General features: G+C 34.5%; 1 protein-coding gene across 1 annotated transcript in view; it reads left to right on the top strand.

Annotated features, from left to right (window-relative positions):
* Positions 1–27,838, top strand: part of LOC138697931 (E3 ubiquitin-protein ligase COP1-like) — a 70,544-nt gene extending 42,706 nt beyond the window's left edge. Inside the window, exons 3-11 of the mRNA XM_069823542.1 lie at positions 2,178–2,338; positions 2,538–2,718; positions 6,699–6,801; positions 17,857–18,037; positions 21,922–22,068; positions 23,579–23,770; positions 25,636–25,785; positions 27,329–27,405; positions 27,530–27,838. Coding sequence (XP_069679643.1) covers positions 2,178–2,338; positions 2,538–2,718; positions 6,699–6,801; positions 17,857–18,037; positions 21,922–22,068; positions 23,579–23,770; positions 25,636–25,785; positions 27,329–27,405; positions 27,530–27,688 — 1,351 coding nt within the window. The 3' untranslated portion in view covers positions 27,689–27,838. The remainder of the gene's footprint in view (positions 1–2,177; positions 2,339–2,537; positions 2,719–6,698; positions 6,802–17,856; positions 18,038–21,921; positions 22,069–23,578; positions 23,771–25,635; positions 25,786–27,328; positions 27,406–27,529) is intronic.

Here is a 27,838-nt window from a genome sequence, read left to right as displayed (position 1 = left end):
TGCCTGGGACTCGCATTACGGAATGCGCACTGGTTCGAGTCCTCATGGGGGAAGAAATTTTCTCATGAAATTTCGGCCAATTTATGGGACCAGTGCCCACCCAGCATCGTGATGCACTTGATAGATAGTGAAATCTGGTTACGCAAACCAGCTATAATGGCTGGGAGACTCATCATGCTAACCACATGATACCTCCATTCTGGCTGGATGATCTTCCACCTCTGCTTCGGCATGTGGCCGTGAGGCCAGCAGCCAGCTGGTTGGTCTTGGCCCTCCGTTGGCTGTAGCGCCACGGATTATTATTAATAATTTTCTCTTGCTGTTTTTTTTCTAAGTGTGAAATTAGCTATATTAGTGTTCGTTGTGTGCTTGGAAACAATTAAATCATGACAAGAGTTTGTGCCAAGAACTTAGGCCCATCCCAGCCTGATATGGCCATTATACAGCAGGAATTTCAACAAGCTTCAACCAGTGAGTTGTCAAAGTATTTGTTCGAGCAAAGGATCGAAGAATGGACTTCATTTGTAAATAGAAAGTTTCGTGTAGGAATGCATTCTTTATCATTACTTTTTATTATTTGTATTTTTAGCATTTATTCAGTATGACAAGCCTATGTTCGTGCAATAAGGAACCTATGGGATCAGTTAATCCAGTATTAGTGTTTTAAGTTGTGCCTCACAAAATAATTTGGTCGTGAATGAATGTAATAGGTATATCAAGTGCCACTGAGCCATCCCTCAAGCTCCACAGAAGTCCGCTGTAGCAAAATTCAGGCTAATAATGAGATATGATTTTTTAGGGAAACATTTTAATAAAATAAAACATAGAAACATTTTTGTTTTATAAATGAAATTTGTACTCACTAGCTAGCTAGTTAAATAAATAAAATAGGAATTCTAGATGATTCAAATTGTCCTCTTTGCGATAAAGAGGAGGAAATGATGGGAGAACACGGAGAGCCCACAGAGCCACAAAGCCTGACTGCAGTTCTCAACGATTCCTTCACACACAGTTTGAACTCGAAAGATGGCATAGCTTCCTCTTTCTGTTCCTCTTTCATCAATAGATCTATTACTATGTCAAAAGATTCGCTTGTACAACATTAACCATCTTCTTCCAAATAATGCAGAACAACACAATAAATTCCTTTACTTTATTCATAACATAATATATTTCTATAAATAATGTTACTCTGATTATTTTGAAAATAATATACTAGCATTATCACATTAAATGTTCACATGACATGCAAATATTAAAATTAAAATATAGAGAAAACATTTATTTTATGTCATATTACATCAGTTCTTCAATAGAAAGTTAATGAATAAATGAAATGGCAATTTTCTGGCACTACTAACATTCATAGTATGAATTTCTTACAATGGAATGTCTAAATCGCATAATGAATTGGATAACATCAAATATTCACTGCAGCTTTATTTAAGTTATTACTCATGGTAATGAACATTTCTCCTCATCATTATTATATTTTTATTATTATAATCCTCCACACCAGTATCACTCTAGCTCTCTCTTACTTATCAACGCTACTCGATCTACCCAAGGAACATAACGTGGTTTTCTGTCTGTTTTCACGCATGAACAATGTAAAGAGTAAACACAGTATGTGTCATGTGCGATCCACGAAAACCACTCACAGCTTTGTCCAACTCTCCCCTTTCACATAAATGACCTTTTTTGGCCTACCAAAAGTGCCGTTATTGCCGGTTATTTGGGTCCCGGATACGAGGGATTTTACTGTAGGCTCTTTAATGTATGTACCTTTCTCGTTTACTTCAAATTACTGTGAAGAAAGAGCAGATAGTTTGCATTCCTTCTACCTGCTATGGTCGATACTACTGAACTGACAACAGAAACTACAGCTCTACATCATTAAGCTACTCCTTTTAGGTATGCTTTACTTGTAGCCCACGGAGCAACAACCATGAATAGTACAAGCCTGCATGATATGATGATGCAACTTATCTGACCTGCGTAAAGCATTAACTCAGCCCAAGCCCAGCCTCTGCTCATCTCTATTATGTATTCCTTTTCAAATTAATGAATAAAGAAAAGCATGAGTTTTATTTGAATCACTCTGTAATTTGTAGTTCATTCCCGCCACATTTATCATGAGCTATTGATATGTAAAACAAAATCTTTATTTGTTCTAGAGCTGGACCGAGTATAAAGAAAGGAAAAGGCCAAGTGTTTTATAACCAAGATTCAGAATTCCCTGTCACTGCTGTTGTGGGTCTTGGAACTGAAGATGCAGGATACAATGAACAAGAAGAAATTGATGAAAAACTAGAAAATATTAGAATTGCAGCATCAGGTACACTATTGAGTAAACATGTACAATAAATTTAAATGTCATGTAACATATAGCTAACATAACACTTCAATTATGGTAGGCATGCATTTCATGAAACACTAGCGAGACTTAATATTCCCAAAAGTAATGATAAAATATTTCGTAACTACGGTAATAACTTAATTCTCTAAGTTGTTTATGTCATTTTATTAATTTACAGAAGGTTGCAAGAAATTACAGGAAGTTGGTGTCACAAAAGTTGTATTGGATGGAATGGGCAACCCAGAAGCAGCTGCTGAAGGAGCTACATTGGGACTGTGGTTGTATCAGGGTTTCAAAGACAAACAGAAACAAAAAGTAGCTCCACAGATACAGTTGTGTAGTGAAAATGAAGCAGAAAGGTATATCCCTTTTTTTCACCTTATGAAGCTAATCAATAAAAAAAATGACATAATTATAAATTTATGGTAATAAAAAGAAATAGCCAAATCCTAAAACTAACTATATTGTAGCATTACATGTACTGTTTTTAAAAGAACGAGTCAGTTCTGAAAGTTTTGTTATTGTACCACGTGGCCTAGTTGTGATGTTGCCAACTCTACTGGGAAAACAACAAGCTGATTTAAATGTCCACACATAAGATTCATTGCGCTCCAAGTTCAGAGAGAAAAGCTATATACCACTAGCCTGTCTAAATTTAGTAATATTAAAAAATATATTACTTCCTAACTTGAACTTCTTGCGGTGTAGTGTTTACACAATTATTCTACATCATTATACAACGTTTAGAATTAAAAATAAATTTATCTTTAACAGTGTACGGTTCATTAAATTGGTGGGTGCAGTCTGTGTTAGGAAAAACCATTTCTCAAATATGTAATATAATTTTCAATATTTAAAAATGTTTTTTTACTTCAGTTTATTCGTAATTAATGTCTTAACAAAACTGACCTGTATCATTTCAATACATGAATGAAAAATATTTCTTCTACTTTTTCCTTAATGAAATAAGAATTTTCACTTTTTTTTTTGGTGCATAAAAATTTTATAAAATAAGAACTAGTAAAATTATAACAGTGATAAAGGTCAATTTTTATTGTTCTTTTATTGTTGTTATTTATGTTTATCGTTCACATGCGTGCAAAATTTCATTAAACTATCTCGAAAATTGTAGGAGTTATCAGGGAAACAATTTCAAAAAGTATTTTTTTATTTATTTTATTTAATGCCCGGGCATTTGACACAAAGTCATTCGTTTAAAAAAATATTAGTTATAGGAAATGAGCTACAAACTTATGGAAGATGTGTATTGCTTAATGACACATCCTCAAGTTTAGGCCATAAGTAGAGAAGTATTGGTGATATTTAAAAAAATTATATATCAATACATCATGTTAACTAAACTAAAAACGAATGCCATTTAAAGAATTTAAAAAAAATATATACATTTTTTTCACCCTCATTGGTGTACATGACCTTTTAAGAGGTAGTTTTACAACAACTTTGAGAATTATGTATATGCTCATGAAACTTGATTTCTGCAGTACATTCTAAAATTTTACAGCATTAAACCATTGAAATCAATGAACACAGCACCTCAAATTATGACAGCCATGTATCACTATGTAAAATAGACAAATCAACAAAATCGCAGACAGTGCCAATTCTCACCTCACATAATGCATTAGTATAAACTTAAAGTTCTTTATAAGATAAAGAAACTTGTCCTCCTTCGTCTTCTTGACCTAAAAGTTGTTTTAAAGAAACATGTCCAGGCAATGCATTTTTTTTTTTTTTTTAGAAAATACTAAAAAAAAAGTTCATGTATGTCAAACACTAGGACTTATTATTATGCTTTAATAAAAAAAATAGTCACTTTAAAATACCAACTCTTTTTAAGAAAGTCAGTTGAAAAAAATTACTCACATGGACATGTGAGGTTTCTGTAATTCATGATTCAGTTATCATGACATTGGAAACTCGATAAAAACTTGTGTGTGCTTGTTTATTCTTACGAATAATATACATAAAAACTCTGATGTTGATTCAGATTGCAGGAAATAACTGTGGTTTCTTGTGCAGAAAACACTTCACCATAGTAATTTTGTGGAATTGGTTTCTTTCGGTTGTTATGAAGTGCATTAGTTTCCGCTAACTCATGATGAAGATGATAGTACAGAGTGGGTGAAAAGCCCAATTACATCTGTTTATTTTCCTGCAAAACAAATCTGTGCATGCAGAGTGTGTCTGTGATACTTGTATAATATCTGGTGGATTTATTTCGAGATGTAGTCATGGCAGAAGACATCTGGAGGACCTAAGAGAAATCATAACACAGAAATTCCCAGCCATTTCAAGAGTGTAAGATGACGAGGTGAATAGGAGAGTTTTCAGTGTGGAGGAGAGACTTGTGGCTTTTGTGTGGGTCCACGAGTGATCACATACCAAAAAAAACCATGAATAACGTGATACAGTCATATGTCATGCATCTGTCCAAATTTCTGCATGTTAATTCATTGACAGTCACAAGGCGAAAATATTTCATTTTCAAGTCTTTCTTCATATGGTTACACATTGTTCATCATGACTCCGCAGCAATAGCAACAGTTTCTTGCCGAGTGAAAGGTCTCTCACTTTGCATCACATCTTTAACACATCCTGTGCTGAAAGCTTTTCTCTCACATTTAAACAAGTTAGCGTTGCTTGGTGGCACCTTATCAAAACAGCCCTGAAATTCTGCATGATTACACCTCAAAATACATCTGCCAGATGTCATACGAGTACACCAACATATTTTTCATGAACAGATTTGTTTTGCAGGAAAAGTAAACAGGTGTAGTGGAACTTTTCGCCCACTCTGTATATTGTAAGGAAACCATCAAAGCATGGCAAGAGTAGGATTGTCACACAGACACAGAAACAAAATTTGGGCCACCTGAATTTTCCAAGTTCCAGTTATAACATACTGCACATGCTCAGTAAGCAGGTTGCTCAAATTTGTTTCTGGGTCTGTACAAGTAACTAAAAGTTAAGAACACCTTGATATAACGCATCTGTTTTTTTTTTCTTACCCCCTTTTGTATAATTATGTTTATAATAATTAGCATAGTCAATTTGAGAATGGTTAAATAATCCCAAAGCAAATAAGTTTTTTACTGAATTTAATTACATACTCGTGAATTTCTATGTAACTTATAATCCTGAAAATTATGTTGCATTAAAACTGACATTACACTAGTCATTTTAGCCTGTGTCTTTTATCTGTCCATTGTGTATTCATTTAAGACAAACTCGATATAGACTAATCATTATGATCAGGCAAAAATAAATAAAATTGTGCGAGTAATAACAATTTGCAATATTTTGTTCCGAATTTTTACATGAATTAAAAAATGTAAGTCATTTTTCAAGCACTTAATCTTAATTAAATTTATTACGATTGTGTTCTAATGCTTGAGAGGAAATTTTGCTCAAGAAAATTACCATTATTGGTTGAATGTGTCAAGTTTGTAACAAATATACTCAATCTTATCTGAATTTCACTTCAAATTTTACATTTTTCCAATTAAATTCAATTGAAACATTCAAGATATTTTACATATGCAGCATAAAATTTACTCATCTCAATATCAGGGAACTTGTCGTCTTATTTTCATCAATTTCTTTTTAACATTTCTTTGCCTTAATGGGAAGAAACTCTTACTATTTCCTTTCTGTAAAATTTGTATAAGTGAATTTAGGACTTAGAAATATCATGTATAGATATGATATAAACACACATTCTTTCTCCTCTGTATTTGTCTCACTCTTTTTCCTGAATCGCTCTTTGAAACAAATGTGCATGGATGTTTAAAAGGGGGCAAAGGGAGTTCAAAAATAATACAAATTTTAGGGCAGTACTCCATTGATACAATAAATTTCAACTCCTAGAAATAGGAGAAGAATTTCCTCTACAGCAGAAAAAGTACAGTATTGAATAATAAATTTCAACACCTTAAATAGGAAAAGAATTCTCTCTAATGCAGAAAAAGTACTGAACCATTTTGTCTGGTTGTGATTTGACGTGTCTTGAGCAAAACTACATACAAATAGCAGAAATACCGTAATATTGAAATAAAAAAATTGAAGTTTAAAAATTTGCTAATAATTAAAAATAAAATAGTCTTTTGAAGAAAATGAAACATTCAGTCAGGATATCTTTCTTGGCTCTGGCAATAGGGACAATCCAAGTAAGGGATGTAAAAGCACTCCAACAGTGCTCTCAGCCATCACAAAAATCATCAAATAGTGTATGTTATTTACTGGTCAAGTATTGCCTTAAGACAGTTTCTTTTTCTCTTTTTTATGAGAATATGAATGTTAAAGTGCTGTTACTGTCTAGGACTGCATGGGAAAGAGGTGTGATCAAGGCTCAGGCACAGAATGTGGCTCGCAATCTAATGGACACCCCTGCTAATTATATGACACCAAGGATATTTGCTCAGGTGAGTGTTATACACCTGATATACCTATTACAATTGATGTTGTAAAAAGTATAAAAAAGTAATGTGATAATGCAAATATCAATTTTAAGATTGTTTCCAGCATCCCTGTCTAATCTTTGGCATTTTGTGAGTGTCTCATCTAAGAATATCTGTCTGGTTCCATTTGGATTACGTCTATATTATTTTTTATTAATTGGGTACTTTTAGCATGAGGTGTACACAGGACTCTTGCTTTAGCTTCGGTGCATCAGTGCCAGTAACGTGAATATGTTACTGATGAAGGGCCTTAATATATTAATAAATAAATAAATAAATAAATAAATAAATAAAGAATGAACATAAGACACTGATAACAATATTAAACGGTATTTACAGATCTGCCATAGAAAACTTTTACAAATTGAGTAACTAAGGCAAATTCTTGTACATTTTTTAGAAAATTAACATTATACTTCTCTTCAAAACAACATGTTTTCTTTTCTAAATTTGTTATTTAAATAAATTAAGGGAGAGACAGGTGAAATTGTGGTTATTTTCAGTAGAAAAAAATCAATTAACGGTCCCCCCTCCCCTGAATCAGCAAGTTCTGATGATCTGATTTATGTCTTATGCAAGTTTCAGTGCTCTGAGGTCTTGGAAGCTTAAAAATTACGTCATATTTTAATGGCTGCATCCTTGGATTTCAATTCCATGCTAACTTTACAAGTTGATTTATCACACTTTATTTTTCAACACATTTCATGTTCAAAGTGTAAAGGCTCTAATAATTTTGATGTTAGGAATATGAAATTTTGCTGTATGTTCTATATAATGTGATTAACAAAACACAATACGGTTTTTTTTATAAACTAAATACTTTCGAAATTAAAAAAAATAAAACTTATTTAAGTTAGTGGCCTAAAAATTTAAATTTTGAAGTTTCATATTTAAAAGAAAAATTCTCTCCATTTATAGATGTAAGCCAGGAACAGTAACAAATTGTTTTTAAACTTTTGTGGGCATTTCAGTTTACCAATGACAATCTGTAAAGAATTGGCTTTATGGCCTTTATTCAAAATTTTAAATATAATTTATATAAAGACACATAGCTAATTTCAATTATTTATACTTTTATTATATGTTCTCTAAATTCATGTTTATGTTCTTCTTTTATTATTTCAAATTGTTACATTTTTTAGGAATACTTTGTCATTTAGGCAGACCACTCTGGTACTAAGTTTTGTAAATTAAATTAAAATTCCGAATACTTTGTTATTTTCTAACCATATCAGAAATATTGTATGAAACTTAAATTTTGTGAGAGGTGATAGATTTTGAAATTGCCTTTTTTTTTTTTTTTTTTTTTTTTTTTTTTTTTTTTTTTTTTTTTTTTTTTTTTTTAACTCAAAAACCATTCACCCATCATAATGAAACTTATATGCAAGAATACTTATAGCAAGGGGATGAAGTGTATAAAATATAAAATCTCTAATTAAAAAATTCTGTAAAATAGAAATTTCACCCATCACCCCCCCCCTTACATACATCAAAAGATGGAACCTCAGTTGGTAACAATATTAAACGATATTTGCAGATTTGCCATAGCAAACATTTTACAAGGTGTAGAACTGAACATTTTTAGAAAATTAATGTTGACTTTTGTAGCAGGCAAGTGCATGATGTCACAAATATTAGTCCATAGACTGTGCACTTACGGGCCACTTTTGGCCTGACCACATCAACCCTGCCAGTCACTCTGCTAAATTACCCAACATCATCTTCATTCATCACAAATTCCGCATGGATATAACATAATTCGAATTTAGTTCTCCATTGAAAGTGGAAACTACTGTACATAGTTGTTAAGCTAAAGGTAATTATGTTTGCCTAACATTTTATACGGTAATGCGAGGTATTATTAAATGTCAAGGAGTCTCTCAATATTAAAACAAAAATTATTTACGAATTATTTTTGTTGTCAATATGAAGTTTGTAAAATTTTGAACTTAACTTCAGTCCTCAAAGGCTTATAATCTCATTATGTAGGTACTCAAATTTTATCAGCAAATCTTTTGTCCATTGTGTATGAAATATAAAGTAACAATGTGCTTAGCTCATAGTTTTTTGTTCAATTTGGCTGCAATACCAATGATATTTAAATTTACTTTATACACGTGTAAAATAACAATAGAATTCAAGTAATTTATCTTATTATTTCAACTACAATACCATTCACCTCACCCGAAAAACTTTCAGGACATAGTAATTTGCTAATTAAATACTAATTGGTTGTCTGGCATAAAATTAAAGCATCTCTGAAAATGTGTGTATAAATTAATTATTTAAAAAGTTATGTTAAGGTGTTCTCGATCATACAGTGAGGTAATTTAAAGTGCTAACAAAGACTCGGCATTTATAATAGCAGCTGTTTTCATCCTCTGTACCTGGCATATTAAGTTCCATCTCACAGAATAAAAGCAACATTGCAGTTTCTTTCGTAAGTTGTACTTTGTCCTGCTATAGGGACATTTCACGATAAAGCAGACATAAATATAAAAAAATTGAAGTGCTAGTCCCATCAACTGAACATTATTAATAATAAAATATGTTACTAGAACTTCATTAATTTGATAATACTGCGTGAAAGAAACACTCTGTGACGCTTCATTCCTCTGGGAGAGTGGAGTGAGTTATGAATACGTTTTGCACCATAACTGATGATAACCTTGCTAACTGCACGATAAAAACCACATGACTTGATCGTGTCTGCATAACTATGCTGTTTACTGTTAGTACAGGTATTCTAGTTGTAGTATGTGGTTCTGTTTGCATACTACTCTGAATCCGTAAGTACTTGTAACATATTGAATACAAACTAAATCTTGGGTTATGTTAGTCACAAAAATGAAATATTTCTCATTTTCTGAAATATGTATAATATTTATTAAACTAAAATGCAACATTCTCTTAGTACTACATATCCTGACTGCCATCAGCCATAAATTAATTTTAAATTTAAAAACAGTTTTTAAATATTACTGTGACTAACGTAACATCCAAATGTGACTCATGTAACATTAAAATTTTGTTACGTTAGTCACGCCTCATATTGAGAAGTTATAAACTAACAGATGTCGTTAGAGCATGGCAAAGATTTCCAAGGGGAGAAGGCAAGACAGTTGTTAACTCAGGACTGCACATAAAATAGCCGAAGAAAGGTATGAGACGATGCAGAAAAAGAGAAAGAAATAATGAGTTCAACAAGGAGAAAGCAGAAGTAGAAAACATCTGTGTGTGTAATATAAAAAAGAAAAAAAAGCTAATTAGAAAGCAGATGTCCATAGCTCTTCATTTCCCATACAAATCACAAACATTTGAGAAAACTGTAAGACGAGTTCACACTTCACTTCCAGCAAGTCCATGCAAAAGAAAGGTTGTCCTGAAAAAGCTAATTGTGTGGAAAATGAAGAACAAACAAAAACTAAGAGAGTGAACAGCTGTACTCCATATCAGAAGAGATTAAAAAATTGGTACAAGACTTTTTTCAAAACGATTATAAAGTTAACTGCTCGTGTATTACCGCTATCTAATATGGAAGATGAGAATGAACTCGAAAACACATTTGCTCAAGTTAAGTTCATACACGGAATAAAGGCATGCCATAGTGTAGTTTTATTTTATTTTAGGTTATTTTACAATGCTTTATCAACAGCTTAGGTTATTTAGTGTCTGAATGAAATGAATTTGATAATGCCGGTGAAATGAGTCTGGGGTCCAGCACCAAAAATTACCCAGCATTTGCTCATATTGGATTGAGGGAAAACCTCGAAAAAAACCTCAATCAAGTAACTTGCCCTGACCAGGAATCGAGGTTAGTTGAGGGAGTAAATAAGTGACAGAAGACTGAGGACTATGACAAGATGAGAGTGAATTAGATTGTGGGATACATAAGTGACAGGAGGCCGAGGACTGCGACAAGGGTAGAGTTATCTATTTAGTAAGTTATTGCTTTTCGCTTGGTTTTAGTAGTTTGTACGAATTGTATGTATTCCCCAAATCGAAGAGTTCTAAATAAAATGTTTAGTAAATACGCCGAAGCATCAGCTAAAGTAAATAATTAACAATAATAATATAATTTATCCAATGGCACTTGACTTTGCTCATTCATTCAAAACATCACTATAATAGTTGTAATACCTAAATGGAAATGCTGGTCATTCCAGTAGGCCTACCATAGGAAAAGACATTCTATGACTTAAACTTCACTCATCCTGAATAATTTCAATAATTTCAAGAGAAAAATTGTTCCGGGACCGGGTATCGATCCCGGGACCTCTGGTTGAACGTACCAGCACTCTACCAACTGAGCTACTTGGGAAGTCCACCCGACACCGTCTCAACTTTTCCCTTTATATCCACACAACTTGCGTGGGCTGACGAAATGCCAGAGACCCACATCGAGTGCACACAATCTCTGTGTGACTTGGAATTGTGGTTTTCTGTTAACGTACACAGTGACGTATATATTATGCAAATCTAGTCTTTCAGGTAAAGCTCCCTGTAAAGCAGATTTGAATAATTTCAAGGGAAAAATTGTTCCGGGGCCGGGTATCGATCCCGGGACCTCTCGTTGAATGTGCCAGCGCTCTACCAACTGAGCTACCCAGGAACTCCACCCTACACCATCTCAACTTTTCCCTTTATATCCACACAACTCACGTCGGCTGACGAAACGCCAGAGACCCACATCGAGTGCACACGATCTCTGTGTGACTTGGAATTGTGGTTTTCTGTTAACGTACACAGTGACGTATATATATGCAAATCTAGTCACTCATCCTCATTGTTTATCCTTCCCTCCCATATGCTTCTACAATTACAACACTCACGCTTATTCCAATTTATTATAAGGAATGATTAAAAATAAATGTTTAACTAAAGAATAAACCATAGATGACATATTCTTTCAAATTCGATATCAGTACAATGCAGACAAATCAAATGTTATTTAGCTATATTCTACAGATTCATTCTAACCTGGTAAGATATTACAAAATATGGGATATGCGTTTATTTTTTCGGCAATGGTCTCTTATGCTGACTGTAGTTGTAATTTCTAATGCGTCAAATATGACTTCAAATGTAAGTTTGCTAAATATACACTGTTGAATGTGTCGAGGGCCCTCTATTAAATTATTAAATTCAGACAATTCAATAGTAAAAAGCTATATATAGTATGACAACATACCTTATTTATACACAAAAAAACTGAAGACATGAATACGGTAAAGCAGTCGATGTTCTTGTAACATAATTTTACACGGCACCACACAAATTTCAATACAAATAATTTTATTAATAACGAGTGAATCAACAAGCAATCCTTCCTAACATAAGAAAACACTTGAATATCGCGGCGGTCAATTCAGTCGTTGTTAAAGTACCGTACTACGTAAGTCAAGTCATTGTCTGAAAATAGGTTATGTTGTGGGTTGTTCTTTCGTCAATTAAGATGTACACAATTTTATATAATATAACGGCGGAAAATAATATAGAAGTAATTACAATGATCTTGAAGCAATGATTATTTATTAAACAATATGTTAGTAAGCAAAATGTGTGTAAAAGATAGGATTTTCATTCATCCCGTTTTCTCCCGAGATTTTTTTTATTAGAACCCTGAGTGACCCCCAAAAAATATATTTTGGAACTCAAAATTGTTTCACTTTTTGTTCATCTTTTTCCGAAAGCACGCCTATTATGATACAATTCCCTTTCAATGTGCTAAAAATACCGGTAATTCCGTAATATTTTGATTTTATATTTCAACTCGAAAGACTAGCCTATCAGAACAGTGTAGTCAACTGTCCGGAGACAGGTTGGAACCTCAGTAAGTGTAAACAATAAGGCAACTAAGTCAAGAGATAATGGGGTAGGGTGGCCGGCTCCTTTCCCACTCCATTGCATACATCTCTGACTAGTAGCATGCCGGTACTATTTCACTAATCAGACGTAAGATTTATACAAACAATTCGTCGCTTATCTGACGAAGTGACGTAAGCGCCAAAACCAAAAATTTGGAGATACTTCGCCAGCACACTTCGTTGGACCATATCTATATTCTGACGAACTGGCGTACATCCATCTCTAATGATTACTTGGCAATGAACATCGTGTTATCGTCGTAAACGCCATTGCTGTTTCATTCTTTTTCAGACAAACTGGCGTATCAGACTCGCAAGTCGCTTACGTCTCTTCGTTAGGTATTACCATTTTTAAAATTGATCGTTACGTCTATGTGTTCAGTGTATTGCTAGGCTCCCTATAATCCATGGATTGCCACGTGATGCCAACAACGAAAATTTATTTATAAATTCAAGCAAACAAACTATTTCAACATTATTAAGCTGTCTGGAGTATGAAATTGGCACAAAAAGAAACAGTCTCTGCAAAGCAATAGTGTATATCAATCTCATTAAAGTGGCATTGCATTATATCAAACATGGACGTAATAGTAAAATGGAGAGATGGATCTACTAATGTGGTATCATCTAATGAGATTGAAAGTATTGATTGTGACACATTGAAGGTAGGAGCTGAAATTAAAATGTGCTGGTTACCGGAGAAAAAATATTATTACGGAAAAGTGATTCTGGTGGATTATTCAGAAGAAAATTCTGCGAACGAAGAATCAGAATCGGAGTCTATGGATGCTCCTCTCAGTATTTTGAAAAGCCACACACAAAACAATTTTGAAGCCGATGTAGAAGCTAAAACTGCTGATAGTACTATTACAAAGGAGCAGTGTTGTCATGAAGAAAATAAAAGACGCGTGCTGGACTTGCCAATTAGTGACTATGATGCAGTGACTGTGATCCACAATATTCTGAAGAACAACAACTTCAACAGTTATCACGTAAAGAAGTGTTTAATGTAGTTAAGAATAGTGAACTTCCAAGTACATCTATGTCACCACATCTTTCAAATCTCTATGCAGTGGAGGGTGAAAGGAGAGAAGTTCCATAAAGAAGATTCGTCGTGAAAACAAGAAGAATGTGGCACACAAGAAAAGAACTGTAGGTGAAGCATACACCAGTACTAAAACAAAGAAACTCGTATCAGCTCGCCAATTAAAATCTCGGTGCAATGAAAAGTGTAGTAAGCAATGTAAGCAAGTAACAGATGATGAGAGAGTAAATATTCAAGTTTCTACGGAACGAAAAGCCTACAGTTGCAACGAGAGTTCATTGTGCGGCATGTGAAAGTCAAATCCGTAAAACGGAAGAGAACAGATGCTGAAAACTCTAGGAGGTCTAGTACATTGATCTACAGTCTACCTCACAATAATGATACTGTTAACGTATGAAAAACAATGTTTCTAAACTCTCTGGGTATTTCAGAGAGGACAATGCGCACGTCACTTGAAAAGAAGACTCCCGAAGGTATGATTGCTCCCGACAACCGCGGAGGCCGAAATGAAAGACTCAAACTACAAGATAAGCTGCTTAGAGATTCTGTTGTCGCTCATATAAATAAGTTTCCACGAATGGAATCCCATTATTGCCGCAAGTCCACGTCTCGTGAATACTTACACCCAGACCTGACACTGTCTAAAATGCATGCTATGTATAATGAAGAAACCATCTCACAGCCCAAGGCTAGTTATCAGACTTATTACAGAATTTTCAAATCAATGAATCTATTGTTCCAGCATCCTAAGAAGGACCAGTGCAGTTTGTGTGCAACTTACCGTGATGCTGATGATGTAAAGAAAATTGAGTTGCAGGGTATGTACGATAAACATACAGAAGAAAAACGATGCAAAAATGGCTGCCAAAGAAAATCCTATAGAATTTGCATCTGCGGTATTTGATCTTCAGCAAGTCATTCAACTGCCTATTTCCAAAGAAAGTGCAGTCTTCTATCGATGGGGTTTGTCAGTGTATAACTTCACAGTGTACAACATTGCCAACAAAGACTGCCATTACTTCCTGTGGAACGAGACTATCAGCAAGAGGGGATCTTCTGAGATTGGAACCTGTATGGGAATCTACCTCCAAGAACTAGATGCCAAAAGTGTAAAGAATGTCAGGCTGTTTGCTGATAGTTCCAGTGGCCAGAATGAGAATACCATTGTAGTGACCATGCTTTTGTACATTCTAAGCAACTCTAAGAATTTACTGTCTATCAATTTGTGCTTCTTTGAACCTAACCATGGTCAAAACGAAGGTGATTCAGCACACAGCACTATCTCAACAGCTCTGGCTCAGGCAGGAGACATATTCATACCTTGCCAGCTGGTACCTATTGTGCGACTTGCTCGACGTGCTGCTCCGTATGAAGTACATTCTATGAGGGTAGAAGATTTCTTTGACTACAAAAGTATTTCAGAGAGCCTTCGGATCCGATCTCTGAGAGAATTTCAGTCTGGAAATAAGATTGATTGGACTACAGTCAGAGAAGTCAGAGTGACCAAAGACGACCCTAACTGCGTTTTTGTAAAAACCAGTCATTTGGACGAACATTATGAGCAGCTATCTCTGAAATCACGGAATATTTCTGAAATTTTGAAGCTTCCTCTGCCTCTTCTTAATGTTACCTCTCCAAATATTTCGGTTGAAAAGTACAACGATTTGCAGCAGCTACGCAAAGGGACAACACCAGCAATAAGAGATGTTGTTTATAAAACGTTCTACAAGGAACTCCCACATTAATTCTAGGGTACAATTATTATTATTATTATTATTATTATTATTATTATTATTATTATTATTATTAACCCATGAACATTTTCAATAGTTGTTTGTGTTTCTTAAAATTGTTTGTAAACAAATAAATACATCATTAATTAATTTTATGTAATTTTAAAAAATTCTTGATTTTGCTTTATTAAAATAAGTTTATAATCCTCTTTATTTCCTAGGCTTTCAAATAATTATAATGCATAATAAAAATAAAAAATAAATAAAATTAGTCAAAAAATAAATAAAGAATAATACAACTCAAAGCAATAGCATAAATTAGTATTATACGATCAGTCATGTGTATGGTGTAAGTGCCTTCCTATTATGAGTGAAATCTTTCGAACAGACGTATCTCCAATTAAGGCCTTCTTGGCCTATAAGGTATCAAAATTTTAGAGTTTGCCATTAGTCCTTATTAAGAGAAACAATAAACGAACTGAATCAATGTATTATCTTTGACGTGTCAATTTATTACTTTGAGTTGTAGGTCCGCATATAAACACACGTTTCTTTCAACTGCTCTCCTGTAAAATTACACATTTGTCGCTTACGCCACTTCGTCTTTTTAGTGACGAATTATTGTTCTTCCTCTAACACACATCGTCAAGTGAGATGTACCTACTGCCTTATAATAGATGTACACTGAATTCCATTAATAGCGTCTCATTCCTTAGTTATATATTGACAATAGAACTCCGTATTCCACCCCAACCCCTACCGTGGAATTGTAGCTGACTCGTCTGTCTTGTGTAGGCCTATTCCAGTTTTCATTAGTGTTAATGCTAGAATAGTAGCTACACAATTAGAATTCACTTGCGATATATCGACCCTCCCAAATACTAACATTGTAACTCAATTTTTTATGGTTTTGAGTTATGCTAGTTAATATGGTCTTAAATTGTTTCTTTTTCTTCCAGTACTATCATTGTAGCTGTAAACCTTCCCAATCGTATGTAAACTCTTATTGTTACTATCTGTATACACTGATTTACATGATCATTTTAAAACTTCATTTGCTTTTCCTGAAAAATGGAAGAAAGTGAGTTACAATGTTAATACTTGTGAGGGTCGATATGTCAACATTTCAGAGGTGCAGCAGCATGCCACTGCTCATAGGAATGGCTAGCATAGCAGTGGAGTACTGACTGTAAACACAATTTCAGAATGTGACGGCATTAATGGAATTTATTGTACATATCAGCCAGAATCTCAATCAGAGATTATTATAATACACCCAGTGTACGGGGGGAATGGGGTTCTCTAAGATTTTTAGGGAGGGAGTGGAATATAAATTGAAGGGGCATGGTCCAATTACGTTTATATAGGCTGTGCTGTGAGAGCACCCCATTTTCATTACCTGTTCTAGAGATGTTATTATGACGTGAGGTGAGAAAACGGCAGGTGACTCATAGCCCACTGCTAGCATGGTTTCTGGCGAGTTCTTTAACCATTTCTCTGGCATTTCTACAATACATAACAGTACTAATAATAAATGTTCAATAATTTGAACTTACCATGTTCACAGTCGTTGCTGAAAAGGTCCCCATTTGCCGTCACATACAACTGACATCTTCTGATAAACGAATGAACAACACTCTGAAGTTCTATATCATTGATAGCCTCTATTTCTTCTCGTCTATAGTCTTTTAGTTCATCTATAGAATGAGGATTTTTCCTATAAACCCTACCTTTTAGTGTTCCCCATAAATAAAAATAACTGATACAGCACTGTTAAAAAACCAAAGTTTCTTATAAGGTTTCGCAACAATTCAGTTCTTTTATCTTGTTATAAATGATAATATTACTGTTAATAGTTTATTTGCTTAAACTAGGCTATAATTTGAAAAGCATACAGTGAAGTCATTTACTGTGCACTAAGAGAAGACACATTTTCGTTTTCTGAATGGCACATAAAAACGAATTCAGTGGTTGCCACGCCGTGACCCACAGCCTTTCTTGCCTCTTGATAAGATATATGGAAATGAAATAAATTACTTTGCTTGCAAATAAGAAAACCTTATTTTCTGTTTTGCACATAAAAGGTACTTTTATAATCCCAAAAGTAAGATTTTTAAAAGAACAGTCCATGCTGTGTATGCAGTCTTGCCAGGTTTTTAAATTATTTGTGACAAGGAAGAAATTCTGACTATACAGAATTCTGCTCCAATGGCAAACAAGGTACATCTATACCATCAAGGACAAAAAGTGGTTATGTAGTAAATTATAACTCTTTTACAGTTCACATAAAGTTAAGCACTCAGATTTCAATTCAGAATAAGAAAGTCCTGGTACACAAGTTCATATACTCTTGCACTTTTTTTTTTCCTTCCAGAATGCCACAGAGTTGTTGACAGCACATGATGTAAAGGTGACTGTTCGAGATAAGAGCTGGGCAGAAAGTAAGAAAATGGGATCATTCCTTAGTGTAGCTCGTGGTTCTACTGAGCCACCAGTTTTTCTTGAAATTTCTTACACAGGAGCCTCTAGCCAGTACAAACCAATTGCTTTAGTTGGTAAGTTTTATAAACATATTGTAGTTTTTTTTTGTCTTTGTTGTATATCGCACTTTTAAAATTTGAGTTTGTATATCCATACCGTATCGGATATGACTAATATAAGTATTGGTGAGTACATTTTCGAAAGCGTGCATATGTTTAAATATTTGGGCTCCATAGTTACACCAGATAATAGTATGGTACCTTAGGTACATCAAAGAATTTTAGCAGGTAATAGATGTTATTATGGACTTAGTAAACACATGAAAAATAAAGAAATAAGTAGAGCAACTAAATGCCATCTCTGTAGAATGCTAATTAGACCAGTCGTAACCTAAGGATTGGAGACATGGACTTTGACCAAGGATTTGAAGCGTCAATTACTGATATTTGAGAGGAAGGTTTTGAGAAAGATATTTGGACCAATACGGGATGGAAACCTTTGGAGAATACGACATAATGATGAGTTACGGAGATTGTTTAAAGAACCTGATATTGTCAAATTTATGAAGCTTGGTCGATTAAGATGGGCTGGCCATATACAAAGAATGCCTGATTATTCCAAAAAGAATACGAGTAACACAACCAGAAGGATGTAGAAAAGTGGGACGACCAAAAGGAAGATGGATTGATGGAGTGGATGGAGATGCTAAAATTCTGGAAATTCAAAACTGTGGACCGTATCGATGGACAGATGAGGATGGAGTAAGATTCTTGAGGAAGCCGGGTCTCAGCCATGAGATGTAGCGCCATGGAAGAAGATATCCATACCATAGTTCACAATGGGCAGGTGTTACTTTTATAAGTTTTCAGAAGGCAAAAAAGGAACGAACATACAAATCAATGCAGTTTTATTAGTTTAATTTAAAACAGTAATAACTTTTCATGCAGTATACTTACAAACCAACATTCACCTTTCAGTTAATGCTGAAAAAAATTATTTAAATTTACTTAAAAGGAAAAAAAATGTACTTCTGCCCTACAATAACTTTAAGATTACAAGGCGGTTGTCCGCTAAGAATTAATAATATTATTATGTCTCTCCAAACACATTTTAAACTGTATTATTTTACTTAGTCATCACCTCCTGGATATCCGAAATGTCTCTCGAGTGTGGAAGGTTTCTGTAGTGATTGTGGAAACTTCTTGAGATCCACTGAAGGGCAGTCATAAGGTCCTTGTACTTCATACATCTTATTGCTCTCAAGTCGTCTCTCACTTAAGGAAGGCATTCTGGTTAAAACAAATATCTTCCTAGGGGACCTACGAAGATCAGCTATTTTGAAATTCTCCTCAGTCAGTTTCGAACTTCAGCATTCCAAGATCTTGTTTTTCAACTTGCAGATACACTACCTCTGTGAGAAGAATAGCTCCACCATTAACATTCTTTTTCCTTAAGGCAAAGGATGATTTACATGACTTTTATCAGGAACGTGAAATCATTAAAATCTTGAGTTTCCATTTCATGGCATAGACTGAATCAGCTTCCAAATGCGACATAAAAGATACTTGTGATTGATGGTTTCCAATGACGGACGAATTTTCAGAGTGAGATATATGAGGCTACGGGCATTATATTCCAAAATAATTCATGGACGATTCGTGAACATCTTGAAATCTCTTTCCTTTACAACATTCCCTCTTCATCAATATTTGTGGACTTTTTTCCTCTTTCTGACAGTTGTCTTTCTAGTTTTGTCTTCCAAAGGAATCAGCAAACCATTACTACCATCGTCAGCAAATGATGTGGAATCACTTGGCTCTTATTCTGGTCCTCTATATTATCATCATCAAACAAATAGTAATCTTTAAAATCTTCATAGTTGGACTCATTACGAAAATGTTCGCCTATTCTGTTCTCAGATATGATTTTCTCCTTCCCAGCACTAATTTCTGAAGACATTGATGATAATGGGTTCTCAGTTGGTTGCACTTTTGTTCTGAATGGAATATGACACACTTCTGCATTGAAAGAAATTAAATATAAGAGAATTCCATTGTTAGCGGCTGAACTAACGTAAGTTTGAGCTATTGTTGAGGGCATGTTATATTAATACCAAAATATTAGATCACAAGAGACGGAGTCCACAAATTTATATCATAAATAGGCGGGAGTCCATAAGGTAGTAAGATATTAGGGCTGGAGTCCATTTGTGTCATATGTGCTTCAACCATATAATGGACATAAGCTCATGCAGAACTGTGTTTCTCGAGAAGGATTAGGAACTGGACTACTGCCATTAGAGAGCTGATAAAGCTGTAATTTTTATGTGTCAAATGTGTAAAAATCAGAAAATGGCAAAAATGGACACCCACCCATTTTGAACCATGGTACGGATATAAAAACAGAAGAAAAATTAAGCTTGCGTCCTTCATTTGATATAAAATATGATAACAACTTTAACATCTCAGAGTGTTAAAGTAAGCCTGTTAGAAAAAAAATAGGTAATGTACTGTACCTTAAATGTGTCAATGGCCATTTTGAAGCTGTTGTGCTTCTTTGTCAGAGGTCTTACTGATGCTTATGATCTTGTACATTTGGTCTGTGGGATGTCTGTGCTATGATGGTAGGGATGTCTTTATTATTATAACTAATTTAATAACTATGGTTATTTTGAAAACATTAAAGGATTAAAACGAAGGAAATTGAATTTATCACTAGGAGCAAAAAAAGTGAAATACACGAAAATATAAGCGTTACACTTTACATTTAGTTTCCATTAATAGCAGGAAAAGAAACGTTTTTATTTTGGAGTACAATATCCTCTTTCTTTCCTTTCTGTAATGGAACAGTTCATAAATTATAATCTTTATATAGATTCAAAATGTATGTTGCTTTCACATTAGGTACTTTTAATTTTCGCGGTCATATTTTTAATGAAGGCTGTTAAGTAATACAGTCAACTCTGGGTATAGTGAACCTCTGCAGACTTGCATATTTCGTTCACTATATCCGAGGTTCACTAAATCCGAAGTGACTCTCCCTAACCTTAAATGACGAATGAATGAAATTGTGAACAAGAAAATAAAATACTATACAGTAATTAAAATATTTCATTTTTGTGGAATGGATTACATTGTATACTGTTACTCGTAATTGATTTACTTAAACTGTGCTGTCGACCCACATCCACTTGCGAAAGACCACGTTCATTGTCACTTATAATATTCGCCTTATCTTCAAAAGAAAACACTTTACGCTTCGACATTTTTATACAGTAGACCTACATTCACTGTTCGAACACTAGAAACAAGCTGATCAGGTAGAAATGACAAATGCTGTTATGGTATAACTGCATACTCTGCCTTGGAATTTCCCAGGTCACTTAATGGAAACTGAGAGGGGATTGATGGAGTTTGAAAGCCATCAGAATCTTACTTAAATTTACGCTCTGGACATAATGTTCATCCCCTTTTAATAAAAGGAGTTTCATTTTCCGTTATTTCAATGCTATCCATCATAATGTAAATTTTTCTGAGAACAAAGGCAATACTTTGACAGTGGAGGATTAGAAATAACAGTACAGTAGTGTGCCTGAGAACAGAATGGCAACCCTTCGACAGTGGAGTGAGGCAAAAATGTCACATGTTGCCTGGATTTACAGTACAGCTCATTGTCTAGGAATCACTAATCCTACCTTTGTCCTTTGACTAAAGGAGTAAGAAACTTAAAATGTTGTTTTCAACACATTCTTTCAACGTCTGACTTCAAATAAGAATTTTTCATGATACAACTCTTGTAACTTCAATTTTTAAGGTTCACTATATCCAGAGTTGACTGTATATATTTTTTATAAATGTTGAATCTTTCATTTATTATTTACAAACTCAAATTCATATGTTAATCATGTTCAAAATAATACACGAGTTCTTGTGCTCTGTGTTTCATATTCTCCATATAGGTAAAGGTGTAACTTTCGACAGTGGTGGCATTAGCTTGAAACCACCAGCTAAAATGGATGAGATGAGGGCTGACATGGGAGGAGGAGCTTGTGTTGTGGCAGCTATTTATGCTGCTGCTCGCCTCAAACTCAAAGTTAATCTTATAGGTGAGTTATGGCAAACAAAGACCAATATGAAATAGAGGGAACACTGTAAAAATATATAACAACCTAGACAGAAATTAAATTTAGATTAATTATTAAAGCAATCTGAAAAAATTAACAACCTGATTTTCATAATTGAATATGCTAAAAAGAAAAGATGAAAACGAAATATTTTTTCACATTTTTAGATTTAAGGTTCCATTGGCACAGAGGTATCCTATATCATTATGTGTGTACGAAATGTGACCAAAATTTGTTTACATACATAGAATTAGAGAGTACTCATACATACATATTCACATAGGCTTACATACTCTTTGTCACACACGATTATTGTACAGAGTTTGTGCCCATTTATTTATAAATTTGTCTATAGTGTTTTATCGTTTATTTAACAACTCTGTATGAACTTTAACATTGTCTAGCATTGGTGGAATTGCTAATAGCGAGATGAGACTGAAGATTTGGTTTGAATTACCTGACATTCACCTTACAGTTGAAAATGCAGGGGAAAAAACCCAAGCAGGATTCGAAGAAACTAAGGTCTTGACTTTCGTGGGGATAAATTCCCTCAAAAGAAAAATTGTAATAAATGACATTTTACATAGGATGCAGTTTTACTCACGTTTTCCCTAAAGATTTTTAAAGTAAATCAAATGTTAAAAATTGCTAAACACGACCATAAGAACTCTTCTGAAGAAAGTCAGAGCAAACGTTTTTTAAATTTTACAAAAACTGTTCATACCAGATTTATTATACAGATCAGAAACATGAACACACTAAATGTTCCAAGCTGAAAAGATTATAAATATCAGAAATGACCACTGAGATCTGATATCAATAATAGTCATTCATTACTTTCATCAAAGAAATTAATTCATTTGTGACAAGTTAAAACTGCAAAGCATGATAATGAAAATTAACGTGATTATGTTAGCGGGACGCATCAAATCAGAATATTACCGATACACAAGTTTCATTTAAAAGGAAAGCAAAGCTAACAAATTTTTAAGTGTTAAAACTATTTATTTTTGAATAACTGCATTTAACTGCAGACAACCTTGTGTGTGTTCTCAGTACTTTTCTATGGAGGAAGGGCCCAAAGGCTTGCATTGCAGCCTGAGGCTTATTGTGCTTACCATTCCTGTTATGTGAATGAGTTTGTCACTGAACAGATGCACTAATGTATGTATACAACATACTCCTCCATGAACTTAACCCAGGCTATGGTAATGATAATAATGACATTTTAATTAATGATGGCAAAATAAATCCAAGGCCCAATGCTGAAAGTTATCCAGCAATTCTGCTGCAATTGGTTGAGCGAAAACCTCGGAAAAAACTCCAACCAGGATTTGAACCCAGTCCTGCTCGTTTCATGGTCAGACATATGCTAACCGTTACTCCACAATGGTGGACTTCTCAGTACCGTAAGTTGTTTTTACATGGAGGGTGAGTGGGAATGAAAAAATTGGTGAAATCTTAATTTTTCCCCATTCCTGTCTTTTATTAGGACTGATACCTCTAACAGAGAATTTGCCAAGTGGATCTGCCACGAAGCCTGGGGATGTTGTGCATGCTATGAATGGCAAATCCATCATCGTCGACAACACTGATGCTGAGGGAAGATTGATACTAGCAGATGCTCTTTGCTATGCCCAGGAATTTAATCCCCAGTTGACTGTTGATATTGCTACACTCACAGGTAAGAGTTAAGAGAAGGTGTCAGTGTTATAAATGTATAATTAAAGGTTTTCTCTCTCTCTCTCTCCCTTCCTCCCTCTGTGTCTGTGCGTGTGGGTAATGCGGCAGCCCATGTGGCTCGATTAACACCAAAACATAAACATAATTTAGAGATAAGCTTCATAATAAGATCATAGGCCTAATTATGTTGCTGGAGGACAAATAAGATACTATGTTTCGTGTTCATTTCTCTTTGCTGTGAACATGTATACTATTTTACTAATGCATCAATGAATTTACATTTTCGACATCTTGACGCACTTGTTACAACTGAACCACTATTCACAAGTTTCGTGCTTCAGCAGTCTGAGACAGCCAGAAAACAATGAACCAATGTAGTGTTTGTATTGGTGTCCACTGCCATATGACAAAGATTACTGAATGACCACAGTATAAGGAAGAATGACTATGATTTTTGATGACAGCCATGTTGCAGTGGTGAGTTGGGGCTAATATTCCTTTCTTTCCCAAGTCATTAATCCATTTTAAAACTGATGAATGCTTGTTTCTCAAAGTGTAGGACATTCAAGATTTCTCTGAAATTCCCACCGGACACCGGACAGAAGGTTAAAATGTAAGGCATGTCCAGAATTTTCTGGACGTCTGGTAAATGTAGTAGTGTCAAGAGTAGTGACGTCAGCATTCCACTGTTAGGTGCCAGCTTATTAGTCCAGTCTACCTGTTTGTGTTCATAGTGGTTTTGTTTGTTTGTCTGCTTTTCTTTCATTATGGTGCCAGCAATGAAAAGAAAGATGTTTTCAGCGCCGGATAAATGTGAAATTCTGTTACTGCTGTCTCTGCCAACGAAGTCAGCTGTGCTGGAGGATGATTCATTTCGTAATCTCTGCCACATTGAGAATGACATGCGCATGGACTGGAAATAATAACATGAATACCTATACTACCATTTTCATTATGTGTTGTATGTTGAAAACGTATGTTAAATAAAAATTCCCGCATATAACAATTTTCCCGCTTATAGCATGATTTTCGTCTCGTCCTTAACAGAGTTATATTGAGATTTTACTGTATCGTGAAAGTCAAGTGCAGTGGGTAACGATCACCCTATTGAGTTTTCGCTTAAAAAATTTGGTGCCGTATAATTTGAAATTCAGTCTCTACCTCCCTCTCACAAGAATTTAGCAGTATAGTTTTTGTTCAGATGAAAAATTTGACACTCATTGAACTGTACAAAATGATCTGTATATTTTGTATGATCTTTACTTTGACCGAGTGGGCTAGCAAAGTGGTAGTGTGTTCGATCCCAGGGACTGGCAATCCTGAGATTTTTCATGGTTTCGTCAGTCATTTTCAGGCAAATGCTGGGATTGTAACTCTTGAAAGTCCGGCCAAGGATAGTGATCCTTCCCTTAATCCTTTCATATATGTGAGTAAATGGTGTGTAATGTCTTAAATGTTTGTGTTGTATCAGAGGTGGCCCTGGCATTGCACTGATCCCACATCTGAGGAGGCCCTCCATGTCCTTGTGTGGTCAAAAAAGTATGTATGTGACCCAATAGATTAATTCCTCTCCTGACAATAAAAAAAAAATGTCGCAGCCCTGTAAGGCCCGTGTGGGATGGGTCATATAAATGAACCTAAACGGGAGTTGTTAAACGAAAGAAAGAAAGAAAGAAATGTTCTTTACTTTCCTAATATTAAAATTACAAATATTTCATTAATAAATTATAAAGAAGGGTATACACTTATATTGCGACATTGTTTTTTAACATGTTTATAACTTTCTTCACAGTTAAAAAAACATTACATATTTCGAGAAATGAAGAGTTGTTGACGGATGACTTGAAAATGATAATCATGTTACAGGTGCTATACGAATTGCACTTGGGTCTGCAGCTGCTGGTGTGTATAGTAATTCTACACCACTTTTCCAAAAGCTGCAACAAGCAGGTGCATTAACGGGAGACAGGGTTTGGAGAATGCCACTGTGGCAACATTACACTAAGGCCATGACTGGTATGTATTAATATAATTAAACATACTGTTTTATAAGGTTCATCAAATTCTCTGCTATTTTAATACATATAATTAAAACTAAATTAACATAAATAATATGCCTGACATTTCAATAAATAGGTAATCAGACAGAAGTGCAATTTTTCTTCTCATCTCTTTATTCATCTTCATTATCTGTTAAAGCCACCTGCATAGCTCAGGTGGAAGGCACAGTTGTCTGCTGATCCAGAGCTGCGCTCATGTACTTGTACAATTAGTGGGGCATTATCAAATAAAATCTAGTAGCATCATGAAGCTTGTCACCTACTGTGGTCTCCTCAGTTGATTTCTGATGTATGCGGCTTACAATGGGCCATTAATGCCTAAGCGCTTTGCTAGCAGTCTAAACTGAGGAAGAAGAAGGGACATTATGAAAAGCTGCTTCAAAGTCAATCATGACTGGTACTATTATTTTATTGTTCTTAAAACCTCATAAATGTGTTCCGTGAAATAGAGTAGAGTATCAGTTGTAATGTGCGCTGATTGGAATCCAAATTGGTATGAGCTTATAAAGTGGTTTTATTAGAGGTACTAGACCATTCTGGGATTCACTATGAGTTCTAGGAGTTTTGAAAGACAAGATGTTAGTGAAACTCATCTGTATTTAGTAGTATTTATTTAACCTGGTAGAGATAAGGTCATCAGGCCTTCTCTGCCCCTCTACCATCTGCATCTGTATCTGTATGATATGCAATCTTTATTATCTTTATTCTGTTTCAATATTAGGATGATAATAGCAGTTTTCACATAATTGGATGTGTACGAGTGGTTTAAATTCTATTATATACATATTTTCGAATTTCACTACATAATGAATGGGAGGCATTTTGAAGCATAGCATTGTATTAAATATTTCCTAGTTGCAGAGTGATTAAGTTTCAATTTTGTAATAATTATTTGCGAATTTTAATTTCAGAATTCAGTGAAAGTTACTCGAATATTTTAAAATCTATATTTCAATATAATACGATGTATAAACTAAAAAGTCCACAACTGTGAAGTAATGGCTAGCAAGCCTGGCCGCGAAACGAGGTGGCCCGGGATCGAATCCTGGTCGGAGCGAGTTACCTGATTGAGGTTTTTTCCGGAGTTTTTCCTCAATCCAATATGAGCAAATGCTGGGTAACTATCGGTGCTGTACCCCAGACTCATTTCACCGACATTATTACCATCATCTCATTCAGAGGCTAAATAACCTAAGATGTTGATAGAGCGTCGTAAAATAACCTACTAAACAACAATAAACTAAAAAGCAGAAGAAGCAATTTTGTTATATAATACATTCTCATAATAACCATAACGAAAAATAGATTCTCTTGCTGTAACTATTAATACACAAATTCATAATCTCAATAAAATAAACCAAAGGAAATTAAATCAATATCAAATAAGTAACTTAAATTACTCCAACAAAATAAGTCAGATATGGAAACTTATTTCTTTTAATTCCTGTCCACTTTTAAGACACATAATTTAATACAAATCTTTCTTGAACTGTTTTCAGATACTCAATCAGCAGACTTGCTTAATGTTTCCAAAGTCGCTGGTGCAGGGTCATGTACTGCAGCTGCTTTTCTTAAGGTATGACTTAGTATAGTATAAAATCATCACACTTTCTTAACAGGATATTTTTCTTTACTCACTATTTTATACACGGAGTACTGATGCTATGTCGTGTAATTCTAAGCTTATCTCTTTTTCTCAGGAATTCATTCCAAGTGGAAACTGGATTCATATGGACATTGCAGGTGTAATGTCGACATCAAACAAGTTGCCATACTTGTCTAAAGGAATGACAGGACGCCCAGCACGAACACTGATAGAGTTTATTTCTAATCTTGAAGAAGGGTCAAAGAGTTGTTAGTCTTACTATTGCGAACTAATACCAAAAGACTTTCATGTGAAGTCATACTGCCGTATCTATGCCATAAATGTAGAAAATTATATTTTGTAACTGAAATCAGGGGTTGGTATAAAATGATCAAATAATAAAGAATATTCAGCATTGCATAAA

This window comes from Periplaneta americana, chromosome 4 (genome assembly GCF_040183065.1).
Source record: "Periplaneta americana isolate PAMFEO1 chromosome 4, P.americana_PAMFEO1_priV1, whole genome shotgun sequence".
In the NCBI taxonomy this organism is placed as follows: Eukaryota; Metazoa; Arthropoda; class Insecta; order Blattodea; family Blattidae; genus Periplaneta; species Periplaneta americana.
The sequence above is the reverse complement of the archived record's forward strand: the minus strand, read 5'-3'. Positions and strand labels throughout refer to the sequence as shown.